This window comes from Condylostylus longicornis, unplaced genomic scaffold (genome assembly GCF_029603195.1).
Source record: "Condylostylus longicornis isolate FDR11 unplaced genomic scaffold, ASM2960319v2 ptg000027l, whole genome shotgun sequence".
NCBI classification, from domain to species: Eukaryota; Metazoa; Arthropoda; class Insecta; order Diptera; family Dolichopodidae; genus Condylostylus; species Condylostylus longicornis.
Window position 1 is genome coordinate 4,097,068 of NW_026577996.1, and position 22,101 is coordinate 4,119,168.

A 22,101-nucleotide genomic window follows, 5' to 3' on the forward strand; every position below is an offset into this window, starting at 1 on the left:
AATAAATCACACAAAAATTTTAGAAACAAATTTTAATTTCTTCCAATGACAAATTTGTAGACGGTATCTGTGTATTCATTCAATCTTTTTTCAAAAGTTGTGTTAAATTATTGACGATAAAATATTTAATTAATTTGCAAAAGATAACTATCAAATTATACATTGAAAATAATTATATTTTTCACCAGTATATTATTATAATTTACCAATAAAACCTACATATATTAATAAACCTCTTGGACTAAAGAATACAATTTAATAGTTTTAATGAATCGCTATTTATGTACATATTATTAAAAATTCACAAAATTTACGGAAATCTAATAAATCTTTTTAGAATGAGTTTTTCGTTTTGTTTTTCAGGTTCATTTTATATGTTTTGTATAATTATTTAGTTACGTATGCATATCTATTCTTTTATTTGAAGGCACTCAAAACTATATAATAAAATAAATTTTGCTTTGTTTCACAATTTAAATATTAATTTTGTGAAAGATCTTACCTCAAAAAAGGGTGAAAATAAATTTTGAGTTGATTTTTTTTTTATATAATTTATATTATCCTGCAGTATTAATTAATTATAATAAACATCCTTGCAAAATTATTTGTTAGTTATGTCTAAAAAATTCAGTATAACTTTATTCGCCTTACTGTCAATTATAGTAAGTGGTTTGGCGGAATTTCGTAAGTTAAAAAAAAAACATTTGAAAATCTAATGAAAATAATTCAAAATATTATTAATATATTTAGCTTCTGATGTCAAAAGATGTCAAGCAGAAGATGTGGCATGTATATCAAATACTATAACTGATTTGTTAAGAAATAATCCCAATGGAAAGGAAGATATTGGTTTGCCGAATATTAATCCATACAAAATTAAAAAAATCATTATATCTGATTCGAATAATGCGAACGCATTAAATTTGGATTTAATGTTCCTAGATGTTGAACTTCGTGGTTTACCAGAAGCAATAATCGAAAAATCAGTTGGATTTTCAAGTGATCCATCAAAAAGCAAATTCGAAATATATGGTGTAATACCGAAATTAGAATTAAAAAGTAAATATAAAGCAAATGGCCGTATATTAATACTACCGATACAAGGTGAAGGAGATCAAAATATAGTTGCAACCAATGTGAAAGCTTCAATTAAATTTAAGCCAACTATATTAAATAGAGATGGGAAAATTCTTTTTACTGAAAATAAGGTTAAAGTTCTTTTGGAACCACAGGGGTGAGAAATTATTTAGATACTTACATAATATATAAAGATTAATTTTTCATATTTCAATATTAAATATTTGAATTTTTAGGCTTCACATGCGTTTAGAAAACCTTTTTAACGGAAACAAAGAATTAGGTGAAAATATGAACACATTCCTTAACGAAAATTGGAAAGATGTTTGGACTGAATTAGCACCAAGTATACATGCAGCTATAGGAGATGTTTTAACAAGCATTCTTTCTAATGTTTTTAACAAAATTAGTTATGATGAATTTTATGCGCCTAATTAATTTAAAATAAACATTTTAGTAAAGAAATTCCAATGTGATAAGATGTTTATCATCTAAATTAAATTTTGATGTAATATACAATTTTTAATAGTTTTTTTAATACTTTCCATCAATTTGCTATACTTGTATCTTAACTTAATATTCTGATTTCTTGGTATTTTGTATTAGATTTCTAAAAATTTCTTGGTAATGTTATTTACTTGTATTTAAAAAAAATTAATCATAAAATGTTAAAAAAATGTGATTTTTAATTTTACTTTTATAATTTATCTTTTTAATATACACGCGTTAATACATACTTACAGTTTAATAGAGAAGCAGTCTAAATTTACCGACCAAAAAAAAATGCTATAAAATATTTGCGTTTGGTCTTTATGAAGTGATAAGCAACTCCCTCAAATTTCTTCAATTTTTACGAATGTTAAATATTTAATTCATTTTTAACTTTATCGTTACAAAGCAAATAAGATAACAAGTTTATTATTTTTATTTCTTAACATTTGCTTTTTCGTCATCATTTGCAACTTTTAGAAAAATTCCCAAGTTATATAGGAGTTAAAAATAATATAAAAGCAATTAATTGTTTCAAAGTAAAGGTTTTATTTTCTATAATTACATAATTAACGACAAAATTAAAATGAAAAGATTATATGGAAGCTAAATTTGGCTTACTAATTATACGTACCAATCATAAATTTTTAATTTAAAACAAATTTTTCAAATAAAATGATATACTTTTAAAAATTTAAGAATTAAATATATAAACTAAAGCAGTTGCAAAGTAAATTTATATTCTCCAATTAATAAACTTCGCTTGTATTAATGAAAATGCAAATTGCACATCCACACTATAGATATGTCTTTGAAATTAATATTCTCAAAAATTCGCAGGTCTTCTGTTAGCTTCTAATTTATATATACTTACATTTAAAACTGAAAATTGGATAAAATCTAGACTATTCTTTTAGAAAAATTAATGAAATCTAGATTTTCATACACTCTGGAGTTCGAAGATTATCCAATCAGGATTTTTTGATAGCTTTACTTTGGTCTTTCAATTATAAACACTTAGTTGCTTAAGGAATTTTTTATGTGATTTTAATATTATACTACTATTGATCTGGTGACCTTTACGTACAATCAAACAACAAAATGTAATAATCTTCAATTGCTTATTTTCCGCCAAGTTTTTCAGCTAATGAGCAGCTTAAACCAGTTCCATCTGGTTCTACATTCAATTCCACAATCTCGTTATTCTTAACAATCTTTAAAAAACAATAAATTCAGTTGAAATATTTATATCTATATCGAAATTTCTTACCATTGAAAATCTTTTTGATCTTAGTCCTCCAAGTGGAGGAAGATTAACAGTTAAATCAAGTGCTTTTACAAAAGATGCTAAAAAAAAGGCAAAATTAAGCATGTATATGAATAAAATATGAGAATCTCTTACCTGCTGGATCTGCCAATAGTCGCACTTTTCCTGCAGCATTATGCTCTTTTGCCCATGCGGACATTACAAACGGATCATTTACTGAGACACAGATAATTTCATCAACGCCATTTTCAGATTTTATTTTATCTGAATTGTTTACATAACCAGGCAAGTGAGTCTAAATAAAAAAAAAATTATGTCTTAAACTAAAAATTATAAGTGTATATACTCGTATGTATGTATGATAGTGATTTTATTGCGTTCCAGAAGTTTTCTAAATGGGTTCAAACTATGAGAAAGATAACCTACGATCGAGGTTATCTTTTCTCTTTATATATATTGAGCATATACAAAATATAGTAGGTTATAGTTGTATGGTAGAGTACAATAAGCCATGGTTTGCTGCGGTAGTCGGAGGAAAGGAATTCCTTTGTCCATATCTCTTTGGTAATCCAAAATCTACAGTCTACAGTGCTAGATAATATGAATGTACAAATTTTTGAGCATGGACAAGAGTTAAATCAAAAATAGTAATGTAATTTTAATGTATGCAATATGCTGCTAACAATAAACAATAAAACAGCAGTATTGCCTCAACCCAATTCGATAATTAAAACGTATAAACGGATACGTGTAGCAATTCAATACAATCGCAATTCCGATATCAAGTTTATCTCCATCAATTTATTAGCTGGGTTCGGCATTTAATTACTGCGATCCAGAGAATGACTAATTCATGTTTGACGAAAATGACTATGCTTTTAAATATTTGCATAGTGTTAACAATACAAATTTAAATATTGCACTACGTATTTTATAAGCAATTTAAGTAGATATGTATGTATATATTATGTCTACATACATTTGTATGTATTATATAGCAAATTACCGAATTTTCCTAAGACGAACTTTAGCCGGTTTATATACTTAATTTGAATACAATGTATTGCAAAAATATATATTTGTTTCTTCAGTCTAATACGCAAAAGTTTTTCATAAAATAATAAAAACACAAACCTTTGAACATCCTGGAGTAAATGCACCTGGTACACCAAAAATGACTATTTTCTTATTATTGCAAACATCATTAATGTTTATCTTATTTGCTGGTGAGTCTTCATAAAGTTCTCCTGCCGGAAGTTTATCTCCAACCTATAAAAGTTACAAATTTTTTAATGAAATTAAAAAGGTATTTGTTATATAACAAACCTTCACTTGAGCCATGACTGTGCTAGAAAAGTTCCGTATAGTTCTATGTGGAAATGATGACAATAGCTTAAAACAGCAATATTTTAATTGCATACCTATATTATTTAACAACTTAAATAAAGTTCAAACCCGAAAATACTAAATCGGAAAAAATTTACGTTGCATAAACTCTTCCCTTTGAGGAGGATTATGTTTACACCTTTATTTCAGGGTTGTCGCTATAATCTCAATAAAATCGATTTTGAATAAAATGTTGTTCTACTAAATCATTGAAATAAAAATATGTTTATGTCTCCGCTCTGTGTAAATTTGACAAAACAAACATGTACACATTAAGATTAACCCTACAGAATACTCAAATGAGTCTTAACAAAAATTATTGCACTTTTGTTGGATTTCTTCAAAGTTAAATGGCGATAATCAATATTTTCTAATGTACTGTTAACATGTACAACAAAATGTAAGATTAAAATTACAATAAAGTTTGATGACTGTTTACATGTCGGACTGAAATTACTTCAGACTTTACGTTGAAATTTAACAATATTCTATGAATATTATTACCAAAACAAAAATCAGCTGTTCACTGCTCAAAACATTCCCAAAACATTAATTGTCGACATTTTGCTATTCAGTATTTTTCCATCTTCTTAATACTGTATTCCCATGATATTTTAGCCAAATTTAGGAACATTGTTTTTTTTCCTGTTATCTCTGTTATTTTAACTTAAATGTTTATAAAATTTTTGCAGAGAAATTAAACTAACCTACTTTAAAAGTTTAATTTTGACGTTTTAAATTAAAACATAATCAGAATGCTGCGTTCTCGCGTTGTTTTACAATACAATATTTATATCTGGTTTTACTTTGCATAGTTGAAAAATTTTTGTGGTTGTTGAATTTTGAAGTGGATATTTGTATCTTGATTATGCTTCTTTATGATTCAAACCGAACAACAGAAAAAATTATTAGAATAAGCTGTGAAAATAATTATAATTTGCCATAAAATATAAATACTATGTTAATTAACTTGTTAAGTAACTATGTTAAGTAACTTTTAGAAAAATAAAAACTATTAAATTTATCTTCGGCAAATTTTTATTTTGTTTTTTAATAATTGAAAAGAAATTTACGATGAATCTTTAAAATTACATTTCTCTGTTTGTTGAAAAGAATTTTACGATGAATCTTCAAAAATTTTTTTTGGAATTTTTCTGAAAAGACTTATTTCAACTATTAAAATTGCTACCTTAAAAGCTGTGTCTGGTTTCAAGCTGGAAAAAAAATTCAAAAAGAGAAATTTTTGGCGTAATTTCTCGCAAAAAAAAAATGCCCATTTAAAAAAAAAATAAAACAGACGGAAAAGTTGAAAATATTTTTAAAAACTAATAAATATGTGATACACGTAAAATTTCAAAAGATTTATCAAAAAAGGACAAATATTTTTTGGTTATACAAAAACCCGAAATTTTGATTTTGAATTATGACATTGTGAAACTTAGAAAAAACCATTTGTTAATTCATTTTGTTTATTTTATTTTTAATTAAAAAAAATGTTAATCATTAATAAAAGCATTTTTTTGAAATATAAAACCTTCTGACATAACCAAGAAAAACTTGTTTTGACAGCTTTAAGATTTTGAAAAGTTTTTGAAACACTAAATTTTACTTTACAAAATTTGAAAAACACTTTAAGCATTGAGAAAATGAAACGTCATCATTTTCTCTTTTTTTTGTTCAAAAAGTATTGGTACAAAATTTTTATAAAGTTTTTCTAAGTTTTATAAAGTTTTTAAAAATTTTTTTATAGCAGACAGACCTTTATGTATGTATGTATCAAAAATAAATCTGAATATATATATATATATATATATTTATATATGTTAAATATATATATTTATATATTTATATATATATATATATATATTCAAATGTATTTTTGTATTATGTTCTATATTATGCGATTGTATTGTCAATTGTGCAGTTTGAATTCGTATAGCGTAAATCTTTTTTAAACAATTTTTATATACGATAAAGATATTATAATTTGAAATTAATCAAAAACCATTTAAATATCATCAAATGTAACGTCTCGAAAATTGTTCATTACAATTTTTTTTTTAAAATGTGCATTAAAAATGCTAACATGTTGATCTAAAAAATCATATTGTACTAATTCCAACCATTATTGTTATTTTTCAGTTAAACTCAGAGTAATAATAAGAAGTCATGGAGTTCGAAATTAAATTAAAAATATGATATGACCTTTGTTTGAAATTGTGATACCTAAATAAATATATGTACATATATGTAGGTGCATACATTGGTACCATAAAAATCACAATAGTAAAAAATCTTCAAGAAGGATAAAATTTACCACATCATATTCGACATATATTAAAAAATCAATTAATAATTTCACACATAATATTGTTATTATTTTTTTTTAAGAAATTACGAAATTTCAAAAAAAAAAAATTGCTGCGAACTTAGAACTCATTCAAAGCGAAAATATGTTGTTTAAAGCTTCTATGTTATGTAAGTAAACAATATATCTACACTTATATTGTTTACTTACATTAATTTACTTAAATCACCTGCATATATGTATAAATGTATATAATAAAGATGAAAATTAATATAATATATGTAAGTATTATTTATATTTAAAAATAAAGTGATTGTAAAAGAAGTTACCAGAAAAAAAATGTTGGAGGGAATTTTCTAACATATTTGGCGTATAAGATTCAAATGTAAATGTTAAGGAGATCCAGTAATTTTTCTCGTTTTTCTTATATGCATAAAGTAAGTACTATATGTATTTGTATGTTTGGCAGCAGATATCTTTCTCAATACACTTCTCTTCTGCAATATATGAAGAAGACTATAAAAGCGAAAAAATAATATAATAAATAGGTACATACTAGATTATGTATTAACTTTAGCTAAAGGTAAGATACTTTACACAACCAAAATTAAAAAAAGTAGGGGTAGAAATAGTTAAAAGCTTACAATAATTTGAAAGAGACACATAGAAATATAACCAAAATTAAATATTCTATGCATTAAAGTTTTGTGCATGATCTATTCAAAGAGCGCGATCTATGCTACATAATATATACTTATGTATGTACATCAAGTTAATTATATTAACGAGATTATAGAATTTTAATACACGTCTACTGGGGTATATGATGATTGTACATACATATACCACACAAAATAAAGAAAAAAAAAACCTGTTTTTTCATACCTTTTTAAAAACATTTTTATTAGTTGGATTATTTATAATAAAGAGTATTTATAAATAAACATGTTGTTATGCATATATATTATTGTAGCGTATTGTGAACATTTTAAGAAAAAAAAATTATTATGGAAGTAAATTTTTTTGAACCAAAGATAATGCGTTCCCACACCAGCACCATTACATTAACCGCTATTTCACGAAATCATCGTCATAATCAGTTAGTTTTTGTATTTTTTTTTTTTTTTTTGCTTTTTCTTCTTTTCAACTTTTTAGTATAGATGCAATAGGTTTGTATTGAATAAATTTAAAATTTTTCTACAATAGTATTCAGTAATGGAAAACCTTTGGAGCATATTTTGAAAACTTAATACTTAATTAAAGTTTTCAAATACTTACTTTTTATATTTACAAGAATTTTTTTGAAATGTAATTTCAAGATGCAAATTTAAAGATTTGAATAAAAATTACATGCTTTTTTTATCGTTGAATAAGTTTTTACCGTTATATCCTTTTGAAAATCGAATTATGACCTTTTGTGCCACAATATTTCTAACTTTAAAACTACGGTCTATATTGATATACAATTTAGCTTATAACTCCTTATTGTTATATTATGTTGCAATGGTATTACTGCAATCTTGAAGTCACTTTATAAAATATTTTCACTTTTATGTTATAATTGAAGTTTGTTTCACATACGTATATAAATATAATTTAAAATATATGTACATATTCATATTAATATTTTATTAATACTTTTAATTCCAAATACCGAATAATTTGACTGTAATAAAACTTTACATAAAATTCGTTTTATTTGTTTCATAAATTATCTAATAAGGTTTATCATTACTGGCTTAAAAGGTGTATAATTATGTATATAAATATGTACATACATAAAAATTTTGTAAGAAAATTCCTATAGAAAATTTTATGTATAAAAATATGCTTGAGAAAATATGTAGTTAAAAATGAAGAGTTAAATTTGGTATTATAGAAGAACAAAATGTATGAACCAATCCATCTAATTTTTGCAAAGTTTGTGTGTAAGTATATATATAGTTACTGCAGGTATATATAATGTATGTACATATATAAATATATTTACTTTTATTTTAAAATTTTTCAGATGTATCTATCTTTATCTGCTTGAACAATTTGTTAAGATAACTTTATTTTTTTTTGTAATTCTTATATATTATTGTGTTATTGATTCATACAATGCATTACATACATACATATTGGTACTTGTATCTTTAACGAACTTATAGTAGTATTAAAATTTTATGTAATTATATGAATCTAAATTGTATTCGGTATAAATCTTCTCTATAATAAATGAATAATAGTAGCATAGTTTAAAAACATAGTTTTTTAGAAATAATATATTCATATATACATATTTACATGTATGTATCTCTGTAATAGTTGTGTATGAGATAATGAAAAAGTTATCAGAAAAATTAGGTTTTTATTAAAAGTCCATTTTTATCAAGGTGAAATAAGCTCTCTATAACTTCTATTTTTTATCTTACTTTTGCAATAAGTATGTACACAAGTTTTCAATTTAATTTGAACTTTATTTAATCTCAACTTATTGTAGAATATTCCGAACAGGTCATAGGTTTTTAATTAATCATACTTGCATACCTATATGTGTTTATGATTAAAAACTACACAAATATTTTTTTTTTCATTTTTAAAGTTTTGGTACCTGCGTGCGTTTTAGTTTTATTTTATAAAAATGGAAATCTGATATACTTGGGCAAAAATTGTATGAAATAATTATCCAAATATGTAAATATATAAGAAGGACAAAAACACAATGCAAATTTAACGTCAACTTGATTTATTCAAAAATACAATTTTAAATATTGAGTAAAGTAGATTGTAAGTTAGTTTTACATTTATTTAAGTAAAATGTCTGATTGTATTCAAACTTAATATTTTTCAATTGGTAGTATTTTTCAGATGGCGTTTAATACCCAAAACCGTATTATCAGATAATAGTTCTTCTTAAAGAAGTTTAACTCTTCAAACTACTGTATTATCTTATATACTGTATCAAACTACTGTTTCGCTGTTGTATCTAATCAATACCGAATTGTAATACCGAATTGCTACAAGATTTAGCAATTATAGCTAAAGAGTTGAATGAACGCAGTATTGGCATATTCTAATTAACTGTTTAAACTTTATTTTTCTTCTGTATTTATTTCCGTTATATTCTTTTTTCAACACTTAATTATTTTTTGACCACTCTTGGCTTGATGCATGTATATGTATATGTATTTATATATATGTAATTCTTTATTGCTTCGTTATTTTCATATATCAAATTATTTTATTTTTATTTTATAGTTACGCTATGATTTGGATTGCTGAAATACTGTATTTATATACAATCGCAACCGGCCAACTCTTATAAGTTGAATTGTTAACATACTTACTATATTCATATTAATAAAATCTCTAGCCGCTGATACGAGTATATTGAACAAAAACGCAATTTTACATATATTAATTCGCAAAACGAAATATGGACGAACGAAAGTATAAACGATTTATTTTATTAAATAAGTTTTTTATTTGAATTTCTGAAAATTTGCTAAAAAGAAGAAAATGATAGGGAAAAAAAAACAAAAAAAAAAAAAGAAATAAAATACAAAAAAATAACAAAAGAAATAAAAGAAACACAATATAAGAAAAAAGGCCCAGGGTCTTCTCTACATTCTCCTTTAATTTTATTTTTGTTATTGTTTTTACTTCTTCTTCTTTTTTCTTCTTTCAATTAACTTGATTTGATGATCATATGAAAAAGCAGTAATTACAAAGTTTTATTGGAACATAAGCACAAAATCTGTCTTAGAGTTAAAGTCAGCAATTGAAAGTGAAAAAAAAATTACTGCAATATTTATATACGTATATATTAAAATATAGGAGCAAATAAAATTTATAATTTAATTTATATATGTACATTTTTGTTGGAAACGCGTGTTAAAAATATTTTTTTTTTATAAATTCTATAAGTAAAATTTTAAAATTCCCTTTGTTTTAGTAAAGGTGTCACAAAGTAAAACGAAACATAGAGAAAAAATATTAAAAAGAATCCTAGATATTTGAAATTATTAAAAATTATTTAATAGTTAATTTTGTTTTAAACAAAAGTTAAAATACATATGTGTTAATTGGTAGCTTGTTTGTTTTTTTTCTATCTTAAAGTCTTATAATATTAGAATAAATTTTTTATTTGTCTTAATAAATTAAGAAAGAACATACAAAATAAAAATGAGGATGGTGGATTTAAGAAATTTGTTAATTTTTGGTAAGTTTTCAATTTAGAATTAATAAAATCAAATAAAAAAAATTGATATTAAAAAAAATATTAAATTTATTTAAAATATTTATTAAATTCCTTAATTAAATAACAACAAAATTAAAATCACTCTAAGGTACCATATAATCCTTTTTACACCCCTGATTGCATTCAAATTTTTATTAAAAAAAAACAAAAGAATGGTGTTACCAATTCTAACTGACATATTCTGTTAAAAAGCAATTTCAAAAATTTTTATAAATATTTTATAGTGAAATACGATTACAATATTGACTTCGAATCACTTGGATTTTCTATATATGTATGTATATATTTATGAAATATGGGTGTGAGATCAGTCAAATTCCAAATCTTATTGTATATAATTTTTTTTTTTTCGAAATTAAATGCCAACTATAAATTCTAAGAATTTATTTATGTATATTTAAACAGTAGAAAATTAATTTTTTATTTATTTTACCACTCAATTATAATTTAATTGTACAGTTCTAATGAAATTTAGCATCAAATTTATGAATATTTTTTCGTTACATAATACTTCACATATAAATTGTATGAATTGCATAAAATTATGTTCCAATAACATTTTTTTTTTTCTAAAATAATCCAAAATTTTTAAAAAATAATTGTAACCGTGGTAATTTTTATATATATATATATTATGTACCTATATGCATATTTGCTGGATGTTTTCCTAAAATTAAACTTTTTTTTATTCTTCTTTTTATTCTTCTTCTTCATTTAAAAAACTATGTGAATTTATTTTATGAATTCATTGTACCTATATTAAATTCACATATATACATACTTACAAATATAATTTATAATGCTTATAATATATAATAATTATAAATATTTCAAAAATTTTTCTCATGATCACATCTATGTATAAAAATTTATTACATTGCATATATACAAACAAAATAAATAAAAGGATGGGGGGATTTTTCCAACATTAAAGGTGTATTTTTGAATTGTATATATATACATATATGTATATAAGTATATGGATATATCTATCGGTAATCATCTTATAAGATCACTGCTGTTATGCGCTATTACTAACGTTTAAACACATTTATTTTATTATTATAAATATATATAAGAAATAATGTTTTATGTAGGTAATACTTTTAAATAAAATAAGTACTTTAGTATGACGATGAGAATATAGGAAAAGAAGAAGAAAAAAAAAAACCATGTCTTATGATCTATACATAATACTCGTATTTTGTATTCTTATTTTATGTTTAATTGATTATAATAATAAATTGTGTAGTTTTAATGTGATTTGAAAATTAACACGAATGAAAATCATACAAAAAAAAACCACTCTTTTAGTTTTTCTTTTCAAAAGTAATAAATTTCAAAAATTTAATTTGATTCAAATTTATTTCATATTCATTTAATTATTTTCTATTATTATGGTAACATTTTTTTTTTACTTGTTACTTGTTCTTGTTTCTTACTATAGCAAATTAAATTTAATTTGTCAAATTTCCTTGAAATTTCTTACAGTATATGCATATATGTATGTATATGCGTATGAATGAATATGTATATGAAAATAATCATGTACAGTAATTGATTAACGTACAAATATATGTACATATAATTATGTATACATACGTTTGTCTACACAAAAAACTTCAATACCTTATTATAAAAATTTGTACACGTATACCTGCATGCATGCATAATATGTACTACATTGTACAACATCAGCATTACAGTTACTGATATTTTCTTGTAACGGGTGATATTATATAGAAGCATTTAATTTTTGAAATTTTAAGAAAAAATATTCAAATTTTTTTTTTGGAATTAAATTGTCAACCGTTGATATTTATTTTATAATTTTATTTAAGGGTTGATCACGATTATGTTTTAGGTAATCTATTATTTCTAATGGAACTTATCATTGGTGCTGTGGTATGGCACCGGTTCTTTAACCGAAGAGTCTCGAGTTCCAACACCGGTCAGATCACTATAAAAATTGTGTTCAATAGTATAGCTTAATATGCAATATCTATAAATTAAAAAATTAGGATACAAGTAATTTTCATATATTCATAATAGTAATTCAATATTAACAAAGAAAAATAAACAACAAATATTAATAACCTTTAATATAAAGAAAAAAAAACTACTATTCATTTAACAAATTTTTCATATATATCACAAATTTTCATAATTAAATTCATCAATAATTTAAAAATGTTCTTCGACACATGAGGAGCTTCAGGATGAAATCAAAAACTAAATTGTATCTATTTAATGTTGAATATTGTAACAAGCTGATAGATGGTCTGAAAAATAAAAAATTAAACACAAAAAAAAATGATGATGATCACCCATTACAACGATGATCAATGAATAAATTTATTAAAGAAATGTATTTGCACTCCTTATTCTTCTTTAAACAATTTTTATATATATTTGTATTTGACGGTTATGCATTTAAATGATATACTTTTGTTTATATATGCATATATGAGCTATTATGTCTTTTAATCAAATATTCATTTATTCATTTTTATTAAAATAAAATCGTTTTTCTTCATGTAAAAATCGATTCTTTTTCAATAAGAATATTAAATATGTACGGTACGAGTATGTATCCTGTTCAGTTATTGTCATTGAAGCTTCAAAAGTAACGGAACTAAGTGAATATACATATATATATATGCATATAACAGTTATTGATGCTTTATAAATTAATTCATAATTAAAATTGAAAGTGAAATAAATTGAGAAAAAAAATTATAACGTTTACATTGTTATCGATTTAGGTTGTTATCGATTTATTGGAATTTTTAATTATTTAAATATCGAATAAATGAAAAGGGAAAATGAGAAGTATTTTGTCTTTTTTTGCTTTTCGACACGTCAATCCAAAATAGAATGGATTTCATGATCATCGACGACACGTCAATAAAATTTTCATGATATTTCTTTTTTTTTTCTGTATTACTTATCATTTTTTTTGCGAGCTAAGCCAATAACTATTTTGGAAAATGGCCCATCTTCAATTATTTTAATTTGTAATTTTCTTTTATTTTTGTTTTTTCGTATTTCTTTTTTTTATTTTTTGGTAAATAAAACTAAAAAAAAAAGTGAAAACTCGTTTTCAAATGCTTTTTCAAACAAACATAAAATAACTCCAGGGCTTTATGAAATTAATTTATATTATATGTATACATCCATATACATATAGATAAATGTATAATTTAGGATTTTTATGTTAAGCATTGCATGCTTAGAAAAATATTGCAAGTTTTATTATGCACAAAATTATTTTTATTTTGCAACAATTACGTAATTTTTCATAGCATTAAATATATGTATATATATATAATATGTAATAATGGAATATTAGTTATAAAGGACGTATGTATATGAAGGACTATGTGAATTATTTTATTAAAAATATTTAACAGTTTCTTTTATTACTCACTATAATTCGCAAAAATGCAAGCCTCATGCTTTTAATTGTAGAAAAAAATATATATTGTGTATTATTTCTGTTACATATTATTATTATTGTACATCTTCGAATATATAATAGAGAACAAATAATTAAATAATATTTTGATCTGAAATTAGTTATGGTTTTCGCCTTCATGCTTAATAAAATAGCTACAGAAATTTGTACATATAAAAATGTTAGCGCATTCACTTTTGAAAGTAAAATCTCCAAAATTTTTGTAAAATTTGATTTAAAGGTCAGTTGAAGATTCTTTTGGTTAATATTTAAGATTTTCTATGGTACATAAGATAAAATTTTCACGGAAACCTATATTTGATATGGCATTACATACAATTAAAAAAATTGTATATATGAACACTTACTTTTAGTTTGTAACTTTTATATATATATATATAGATATGCTTATGCATTCCATTTTTGTTAAAGAGAAGTTGCTACTTAAATAAATAAAATAATAACAGGTTATTATTAATAACGTAATACAAATTATTGGGTTATAGGGTTAAATTCTTACATCAGGTTTATTATCAATAACCTGATACAAAATATCGGTTTGCGAAAGAACGGGTGAGTTTTTTAATATAACTAAAAATACATTCAGTTATATTTTAATTCCACATTTTGGATCAATGAACTTAGTACGTATATGTAGAATCTTTTGTTTATAATGACAATTCGGCGTAGACTTCAGCTTCGGAAAACAATATGGAATATTTGATTCGTGAAATTTATGGGAATTTGACAGAATTTATACATTGACTTTATTTTCGAGTTTACTTAATTGTGAAAATAAAATTTAGTATTTGTAAACTAAGAATTTCTTACAAGTGAAACAATTGTGAATTTGATTATATTTATTCAAAAAGTAAATGACCGCGACTAACTTATCAAATAAAAATTACATTTGCAATTTTCAATTTTATCATATTTCTTTTATTTTAAAAACTAAATCGTCATTTCGTATTATCGTCAATTGAATTTTGTGTATCATTAAGAGTAAAATTTCGGTTATCATGAGTAAATTGAGACCATAGAGTATGTAATATCTTCTTGAGCTTATTATGAGTAATATATAATTGCTGAATTGTAGGTCATAAACTCATAACATTATATTACTGTAATTTTGAATTCACTCTTTACTTTCCTTTAATTGTTATTCTATATAACGTCTTATCTCATCAGCCATTTATCAATAAAATCCTAAATGAAAATTCATGAATCCTAATATTCGAAAGAAAATTTGCCAATACGTCATAATAATTGTAAAATTTTCATGGGAATTTTATGCAAGTTGCGTATTTCACAATTTTATATAATATTAAAAAACTTTAAAATTCATCATTATGACATATAAATATATATTTATAAGCATATATGTATGTATGTGAATGTGCTACTGCTTTACAAAAAAAGTAACAGGAAATTGTTCATATAGTTAAATTTACGATTTTTTTTTTCACTTCATTTTATTTAAATTAAGTTATTCATAAACTTTCGTGATACTTTGTTTTTTTTTTTTTTGTAAATTGATGTGCAATAATTAAGGTTTTTATAGGTTTCTTAACTTGTTCGGAAAAAAATTTTTTTGTAACCTCATTTATTACGTAACTTGTTAATATGTCGTTGAATTAACTATAATTTTATGAAATTAATAAAAAAAAATTATCTCTACACTTTATTTAAAGGCCATATAATAAATTTGAAATAATATATTGTTTAATAATTACAATATGAAAGAAGTTTGATTTCTGATGGAAGAGTTACCAAATTTCCTTGAATATTTTAGCAATCAATAAATTTAAATTAATGTTTGTAACCACGTACAATAAATCTAGTTCTAACAATTGAAATTTATTATTAACTTCTTAATTAAATAAAAAAAAAACAATTACGTTAATAATTATTTTTTAATTCTTATGTTTTTTTTTTAAGTATTTAATGAATTCACTTTAACAAATCATTAAGAACAATAAACTGTAATTTAAAAAGAATAATGGAGAGTAAAGATTTCCGTAATTTTTTTATTTAAATAGTTTTTTGTTTAGTATTCGCCTAAAAGTGTGCAATTGTTATTAATTAATTATTATGAAAATAGTACATTTTTATATTATGTACCTAGAATGTATAATATGGTATAGAATGTAGTTTGAGGAATAGACAAATAAACAAATAATGATTGGTAAATAATGATTCGTAATGAAATAGTTTAAAAAAATCAATAACAATCAATAAATTATAACATATATTTAATTAGTTTGTAGAAGAAAATACATAATAACAAAAACAACCTCGTACTTAGCTAACCGTAGCCGATAAATTTTTATAATTCATGTGCATTAAAACTCAAACGGCTCGCCTACACTTAGTCCGTGCGCGACTCCAAAAAATGCATAATTTCCATTGAAAAACACATCTCTCACAGCACTAAATTTTCGATAAAGCAAAGTACATACATACATCTATTTAAGAAATGAACCTCAAACAACATATCACGGAATGCCACAATATTATGCATAAAATAATATGTATAAAAAAACATAGCCAGTTTAATTTAAAAAACCCTTTGGTTAGATAGTATTTTAAATTTTGTGCTAAAATTATTTTAAATAGCTTTATATATTATTAAAAGTAGGAAGAAAATTTAGATTATATAAAGATATACGAGTAATAAGAAAAAAGTATTTAATATTAAAAAAAAAATCCCAAGTGGTCCATTGTACTCGTAAGTGCATAATACAAAAATTATTCACACTATGACAAAATTTTAAACATATTAAAATATAAAAAAAGTCTTTCTTTATAAATTTTTCATTTTAATTTAAAAACATTTTTTCTTAATAAAATTACGAACATGCATATTATATAATGTCGTGCACAAAATTTGTTCCTCTATTTTCATTGTTTAATAAACACAATTTGTATATACATATGTGTACACGTACATATGTATATAAATTTAAGATTTTCAGAATCTATTTTTCAATTCATAAATCTATTGGAGTCATGTTAAAAAGTACAAATACAAATATGTAAACATACTAAAAATAAAACCTAAATTAAAAGCAAAGTTCAGCGTCAATTTGTCTTGCTTAATAATCAGAATATTATTGTTAAGAAAATTCAGCAAACGTTGGATCTGCATTTTAGTAAACGTTCATATATACTTATACTTAACAAAATGCATAAATATTATTAAATTTAAATTAAAAATTTATAAAAATTTTTAATTTTAGGTTTGCAAATTGGAGTTCTGCAGGCTCAAGCATTCTTTAAGCAAACGATTCCTAATTTATCAAAATTGCCACAAACGAATTTTAATTGTAAGAATAAAGTTTTGGGTAATTATTATGCAGATACTGAAACTCAATGTCAAATGTTTCACGTTTGTGTTCAAGTTTTAGGAGTTGGAGTAAGTATAATTTTTATATTTTTTGGTTTGATTGTATTTAATTGATAACAAATAGTAGTCTTCAAAATATTACATAAATTTAATTCAAATTTATTCAAATTCAATATTTTCTATGTTTTCAATTTAATTTTATTTGATCATCATGCCAAAAAACTCAAGTTAATTAATAATTTATTTAAATTTAGTAATGTTGCAAATTTTAAATAAATTTTTGAAATCTTAAACTTTTGTACTTTAAATTTATTTTTCACATTAAATTAGTTTTAAAAATGATATTTTCATTTTAAGGTGCAAGATTTTCGTTTTTTGTGCCCGAATGGAACAGCATTCGATCAAGAAGCACAAATTTGTACTGACTGGGGTGATGTAGACTGCCACCAGGCTTCATTTGGCAATGGAATCGCATTTGATATTTTCCGCTTAAACGTTCAAAAGGACATTTATTCGATTCGTCATAATCAAACACGTTTTAAAGAAGAAGAAGATCCACTTAAGTTACAAAATTTGAGTCAAGGTAGATTACATCACAAATAAACATAAAAAAACTTTTGAATTCAAAGTTCTATTTTTATAAAAAATTTCGTTTTTTTTTAGACAATACCGATGAAATTTTTAGGGGATCTCATTCCTCAAATTTTTTTACAAATAAAAATCGAGGATTAGAAGACTATAACATCCATAAAGAAGATAAGGAAAACTTTTATAATACCAAAAGCTCTAATTACAATTCTGCAAAACCCGCTAAAACTGAATTTAAATCAGTTAACAGAGAGCATCAAAGGAATCATGCCCCACAGAAACCTATCCCTAAAGAAATTCGAACACCTTCAGAATCCATTCGTAAAACCACAGGACACATAGCAAGTGATGTAATTAAAAGAGTTTCTAATACTAACAATATTGGACCTCAAAAGAACAATACGAGCTTACCAAACCCTCAAGTAAACAATTATGAGGCATATTCGAAACAAAATATAAAGGTCAACACCAGAAATAATAATTTAGATAAAATTAGAACGTTAACTAACCAGGAAATAGATTTTATTAACAGCGTTAATTTAGAAAAGACAGGTAGAAATTATCAGCCTCAAACTTCCACACAGTATTACCAAAAGGAGACTCAAGATTATCGAGCGGATTTGATTACAACCAAAAAACCAAACAGATTTTCCTCTAGTTCTCCTACTTATTTAGATTATTCCAATGATCCGACAACTCCAAAAGTAAGACCTTCTGAAAGCACAACTTTTACATTTAATCAAAAACAATTTCAAAACAGTTTGTCTAGAAATGCAAATGGTCCTACTACTAATAAAAACATAGATGTTTCATATGACAGAAGTCAATATGATAAAATTCAATCTAATAAACGCATAACAACAAAACAAAAGGCAGTTACATCTGGGAAATTAAAACCCCACATTCAATTAAATTATGATTCAACAACCTCAACAACATCCGCAGCAAAGAAATTAAGCACACAAATTATAAAATCTTCGGTTGATGATAAATTGAGAAAATCGAATATTCTATTGAATAATGCAGATAAACCAACTACTTTCAGACCAACTACATACAAGCATTTATATAATAATAACCCAACTACCATTTTAAAGAAGAAAAATGAAATAGAAATAACAAATTCTGTTCGGATGGATAACAAGGATTTTATGACATATACTAATGTGTTTTATTCTCGTCCAATCGTGCCTGAAGCTGACAGTAACCAAGAGGAAGAAATTTTTAAAGCCTCCAACTCATATAACATTGGTGCTTATAAAGTTAATAATTTTCCAATACAATCAACAAGAGTATTTCATACAACATCTTCAACGCTGTCGACTACAACTTTAGCCCCTTCTACTTCAAAAGTTAGATCCAAGTTGACAAATAGGGGATCACAGAAATCTTATGATGACATTCTTCCAGAATTCATTAAGCAAAAATCTTCAAATTATGAAAAAATTCCAGAAAATAATTATGAACCTATAACCCAAAAACAAAAACCACAACAACAAAACTCTGTTCAGCAAACACAAGTAAAGCAGTTTGCTGACTTCTCGGGAAAAAATAACAATCCCAAGCCGTTCGTTATAAACTCGACCGGAGCTCCCAAGCAACCCACATCAAATACATTCTTCTACGAGACCACGCATAAAACTACAACTGGTTTTATTCGACATGATTCGCAATCAGAAAACACAACAGAAAAGCCTAAATTCTTTTCAACTCCTGTTTTATCTCATACAACAGAAAAAGTAATTGGAATTTCTACTCTTTCTCCTTCAAAGAAACCAAAAACAGCTTCGAAGAAAAATAACTCTAATGAAGATACCAGTTATGACTATGCATACTATGACGATACTAAAGATTATGGTGCACTTGACGTGATCTCTGATTTTGAAAAAATAAAAAAGAGAAAGCAATGATAGAAATATAAATCGATTTCAAATTATTTTTATACCGTTAAAATATTCTTTTATTAAATTTTTAATAACATTTTAAAGCTTTTTTTACTAATTATACACATTTAACAATAGTCAGTGATTAGTCAGATAAGTATTAGTAAAAAAATTTTACAAGGAGGTTTGAACAACAAATAGTATATGTATTATACAAACATTATAATCAAATTTGAAAATTCATACCGACCCTAAACGAAATATGGGTGACTTTCTTACTTTTAAATTATGATTGTATCACATTTTATAGCTACCTTATTAACCGTAAACTTTGCAAAGATCATGAGCAAACTTTTTCTTTAAATTATGATCCCTTTTTGTTCAATTTTATTTCATAAAATAAATAATATTTCAAACTTTATACTTTGAAAAAATAAAAATTTATCTCTCGAAATTTACGTCAGAACTTATTTTGCACTACAGTTGGATGCTTTTACAGTATAAGTACTGAAGTTACACTGCAAAATTAAGTTAATATTCATAAGGTCAGTGTTACAACTCTTGGTACTGCTCTAAGTTTAAAATATAACTGTCCATACCAAGATCCACTTCTTCCAAACAGTTTTTTATGTACAGGAAATAAAATAAATTGAACTTATGTTAAGTGAAAAACTAAATATTTAAAATGAGAAAATGACTGAACAATGTATATGATTTTATTAAATAAGATGCTCAGTTTATTTTTAATTATCTTTATTTTAAAATTATTGAAGTATGAAGAGTTTTTACCTTTATTTTAAAAAAAAAATCCAATAATTAATACTGTCTAGAACGTCGCATTTGCACTGCCATTCTATTTGGTGGAGTTATAGATATGTCCATATAATCACCTATACAAAATTTTGCAGCAGCTAGAGTTTTCAGATCATCTGCCCCTTTGATTCCAGAACATGTCGTTCCAATGTCACGCATTCTATATGTTCGGTAATGTGGGTCAGGAAATACGACTGCAAAATCAAAATATGTTCCTTTTTTCCTTGTTTCTGGATTTACATCTCTAACAAGTGAAGTTAATTCCCGTAAAGTAGCATCTTGCCATGTGTATATTTGAAGTTCATTTGTAGGCACATTACCATGAGCATATTCTGATATTGATGAATGACGACCAGTTGAGCAAAAGACGCGTAAGAGTAACGGACATGTCTAAAAACAAAATAAGTATATATTTTATTTGTAAAACCATAAATTAAAATGAAAACATTCTAAAATAATGTACAAAGGTTATATACATATGTATGTATGCATGAATGGGTTCTTTCATGAAATTTATGTTAAAAAATAATTCTTGAGCCAATGTATATTCTTATGAACACTTCTTATAATATTTCTTATAATACTGGTTTTAGAGTCAAAATATAATACTTGTGAAAAGAATGCAAGGCGAAAAATAAACAAAACACAGGTATACTATGCAATTCTCAAATTCAGGGTAACTAATTATTTTATATTTAGCAATGCTTACCTTTTCTCGATCTACTAATTTTGATGAAGGTTGCTTTTCTTCAACTACCATTGATTCAACGTTAGCCATGAATTCCAAATTATGATTTTCCAAAAAAATATTTAAAATTTATGTCCCTAAATACTTTTAATTCAATCTTCTAAACAACTGTTGTTTGATAGGTTAGTTGAATTGGTAAAAAGCGAAAACAAAGATGGAACATGTATTTTCTGTTATATGGTTTGACGTTTCCTCCTTCCAGGGATGGTCAATGAATAATGGTTGATACAAATGTACTTCCTTGAAAACGAATTGACATTTGTTTTAATTTCTTATTTTCAATTAAAATTTTATTGTATGTATAAAAATTATTTAGTTCTTCATTCTTTTGTATATTTAATTATTTTTTTTATGATACTACTTCCTATAGGTGTTTAGTTCTTGCGGCCTCTGAATCGTATTTCATTATATTCGATTAAAATTTTGTCATTTACATTGAAACTGCAAGTTCGTAAATTATCAATTTAAATATATGTAAAGTTTTAAGGAGCTT

At 24.3% G+C, this 22,101-nt stretch overlaps 4 protein-coding genes across 4 annotated transcripts; 2 read left to right on the forward strand and 2 right to left on the reverse strand.

Annotated features, from left to right (window-relative positions):
• Window positions 1-606: 606 nt before the first annotated feature.
• On the forward strand, window positions 607-1,497 carry LOC129607497 (protein takeout-like; the record flags this gene model as incomplete). Its single annotated transcript, XM_055518526.1, has 3 exons — window positions 607-684; window positions 751-1,234; window positions 1,314-1,497. Coding segments are annotated over exons 1-3 (738 nt in total), but the record flags the coding sequence as incomplete, so codon positions are not given.
• Window positions 1,498-2,587: 1,090 nt separating this feature from the next.
• On the reverse strand, window positions 2,588-4,350 carry LOC129607222 (peroxiredoxin-5, mitochondrial). The gene is made up of 5 exons (XM_055518045.1): window positions 4,160-4,350; window positions 3,968-4,102; window positions 2,969-3,128; window positions 2,837-2,913; window positions 2,588-2,780 (listed from the first exon to the last, which is right to left on the reverse strand). The coding sequence occupies exons 1-5, from the start codon at window positions 4,250-4,252 to the stop codon at window positions 2,688-2,690; spliced, it is 558 nt and encodes a 185-aa protein (XP_055374020.1). The 5' UTR covers window positions 4,253-4,350; the 3' UTR covers window positions 2,588-2,687.
• A 5,932-nt stretch (window positions 4,351-10,282) lies between these two features.
• Window positions 10,283-20,151, forward strand: LOC129607344 (putative uncharacterized protein DDB_G0282133). Its single transcript, XM_055518297.1, has 4 exons — window positions 10,283-10,734; window positions 17,470-17,645; window positions 17,934-18,159; window positions 18,240-20,151. The coding sequence occupies exons 1-4, from the start codon at window positions 10,698-10,700 to the stop codon at window positions 20,072-20,074; spliced, it is 2,274 nt and encodes a 757-aa protein (XP_055374272.1). The 5' UTR covers window positions 10,283-10,697; the 3' UTR covers window positions 20,075-20,151.
• A 613-nt stretch (window positions 20,152-20,764) lies between these two features.
• On the reverse strand, window positions 20,765-21,736 carry LOC129607528 (histone deacetylase complex subunit SAP18). Its single transcript, XM_055518560.1, has 2 exons — window positions 21,570-21,736; window positions 20,765-21,250 (listed from the first exon to the last, which is right to left on the reverse strand). Exons 1-2 carry the CDS (start codon window positions 21,636-21,638, stop codon window positions 20,864-20,866), a joined length of 456 nt encoding a protein of 151 aa, XP_055374535.1. The 5' UTR covers window positions 21,639-21,736; the 3' UTR covers window positions 20,765-20,863.
• Window positions 21,737-22,101: the final 365 nt, after the last annotated feature.

Excerpts from the sequence above, each read along its gene's own strand:
- LOC129607222 (XM_055518045.1), bottom strand. The coding sequence starts at position 4,252 with ATGCAATTAAAATATTGCTGTTTTAAGCTATTGTCATCATTTCCACAT. Across the intron at positions 3,129-3,967 it reads TTACTCCAGGATGTTCAAAG|ACTCACTTGCCTGGTTATGT; the intron begins GTTTGTGTTTTT and ends TTTTTTATTTAG. Across the intron at positions 2,781-2,836 it reads GATCAAAAAGATTTTCAATG|ATTGTTAAGAATAACGAGAT; the intron begins GTAAGAAATTTC and ends TGTTTTTTAAAG.
- LOC129607528 (XM_055518560.1), bottom strand. The coding sequence starts at position 21,638 with ATGGCTAACGTTGAATCAATGGTAGTTGAAGAAAAGCAACCTTCATCA. Across the intron at positions 21,251-21,569 it reads AATTAGTAGATCGAGAAAAG|ACATGTCCGTTACTCTTACG; the intron begins GTAAGCATTGCT and ends TTTTGTTTTTAG.
- LOC129607344 (XM_055518297.1), top strand. The coding sequence starts at position 10,698 with ATGAGGATGGTGGATTTAAGAAATTTGTTAATTTTTG. Across the intron at positions 10,735-17,469 it reads AAGAAATTTGTTAATTTTTG|GTTTGCAAATTGGAGTTCTG; the intron begins GTAAGTTTTCAA and ends TTTTAATTTTAG. Across the intron at positions 18,160-18,239 it reads GTTACAAAATTTGAGTCAAG|ACAATACCGATGAAATTTTT; the intron begins GTAGATTACATC and ends GTTTTTTTTTAG.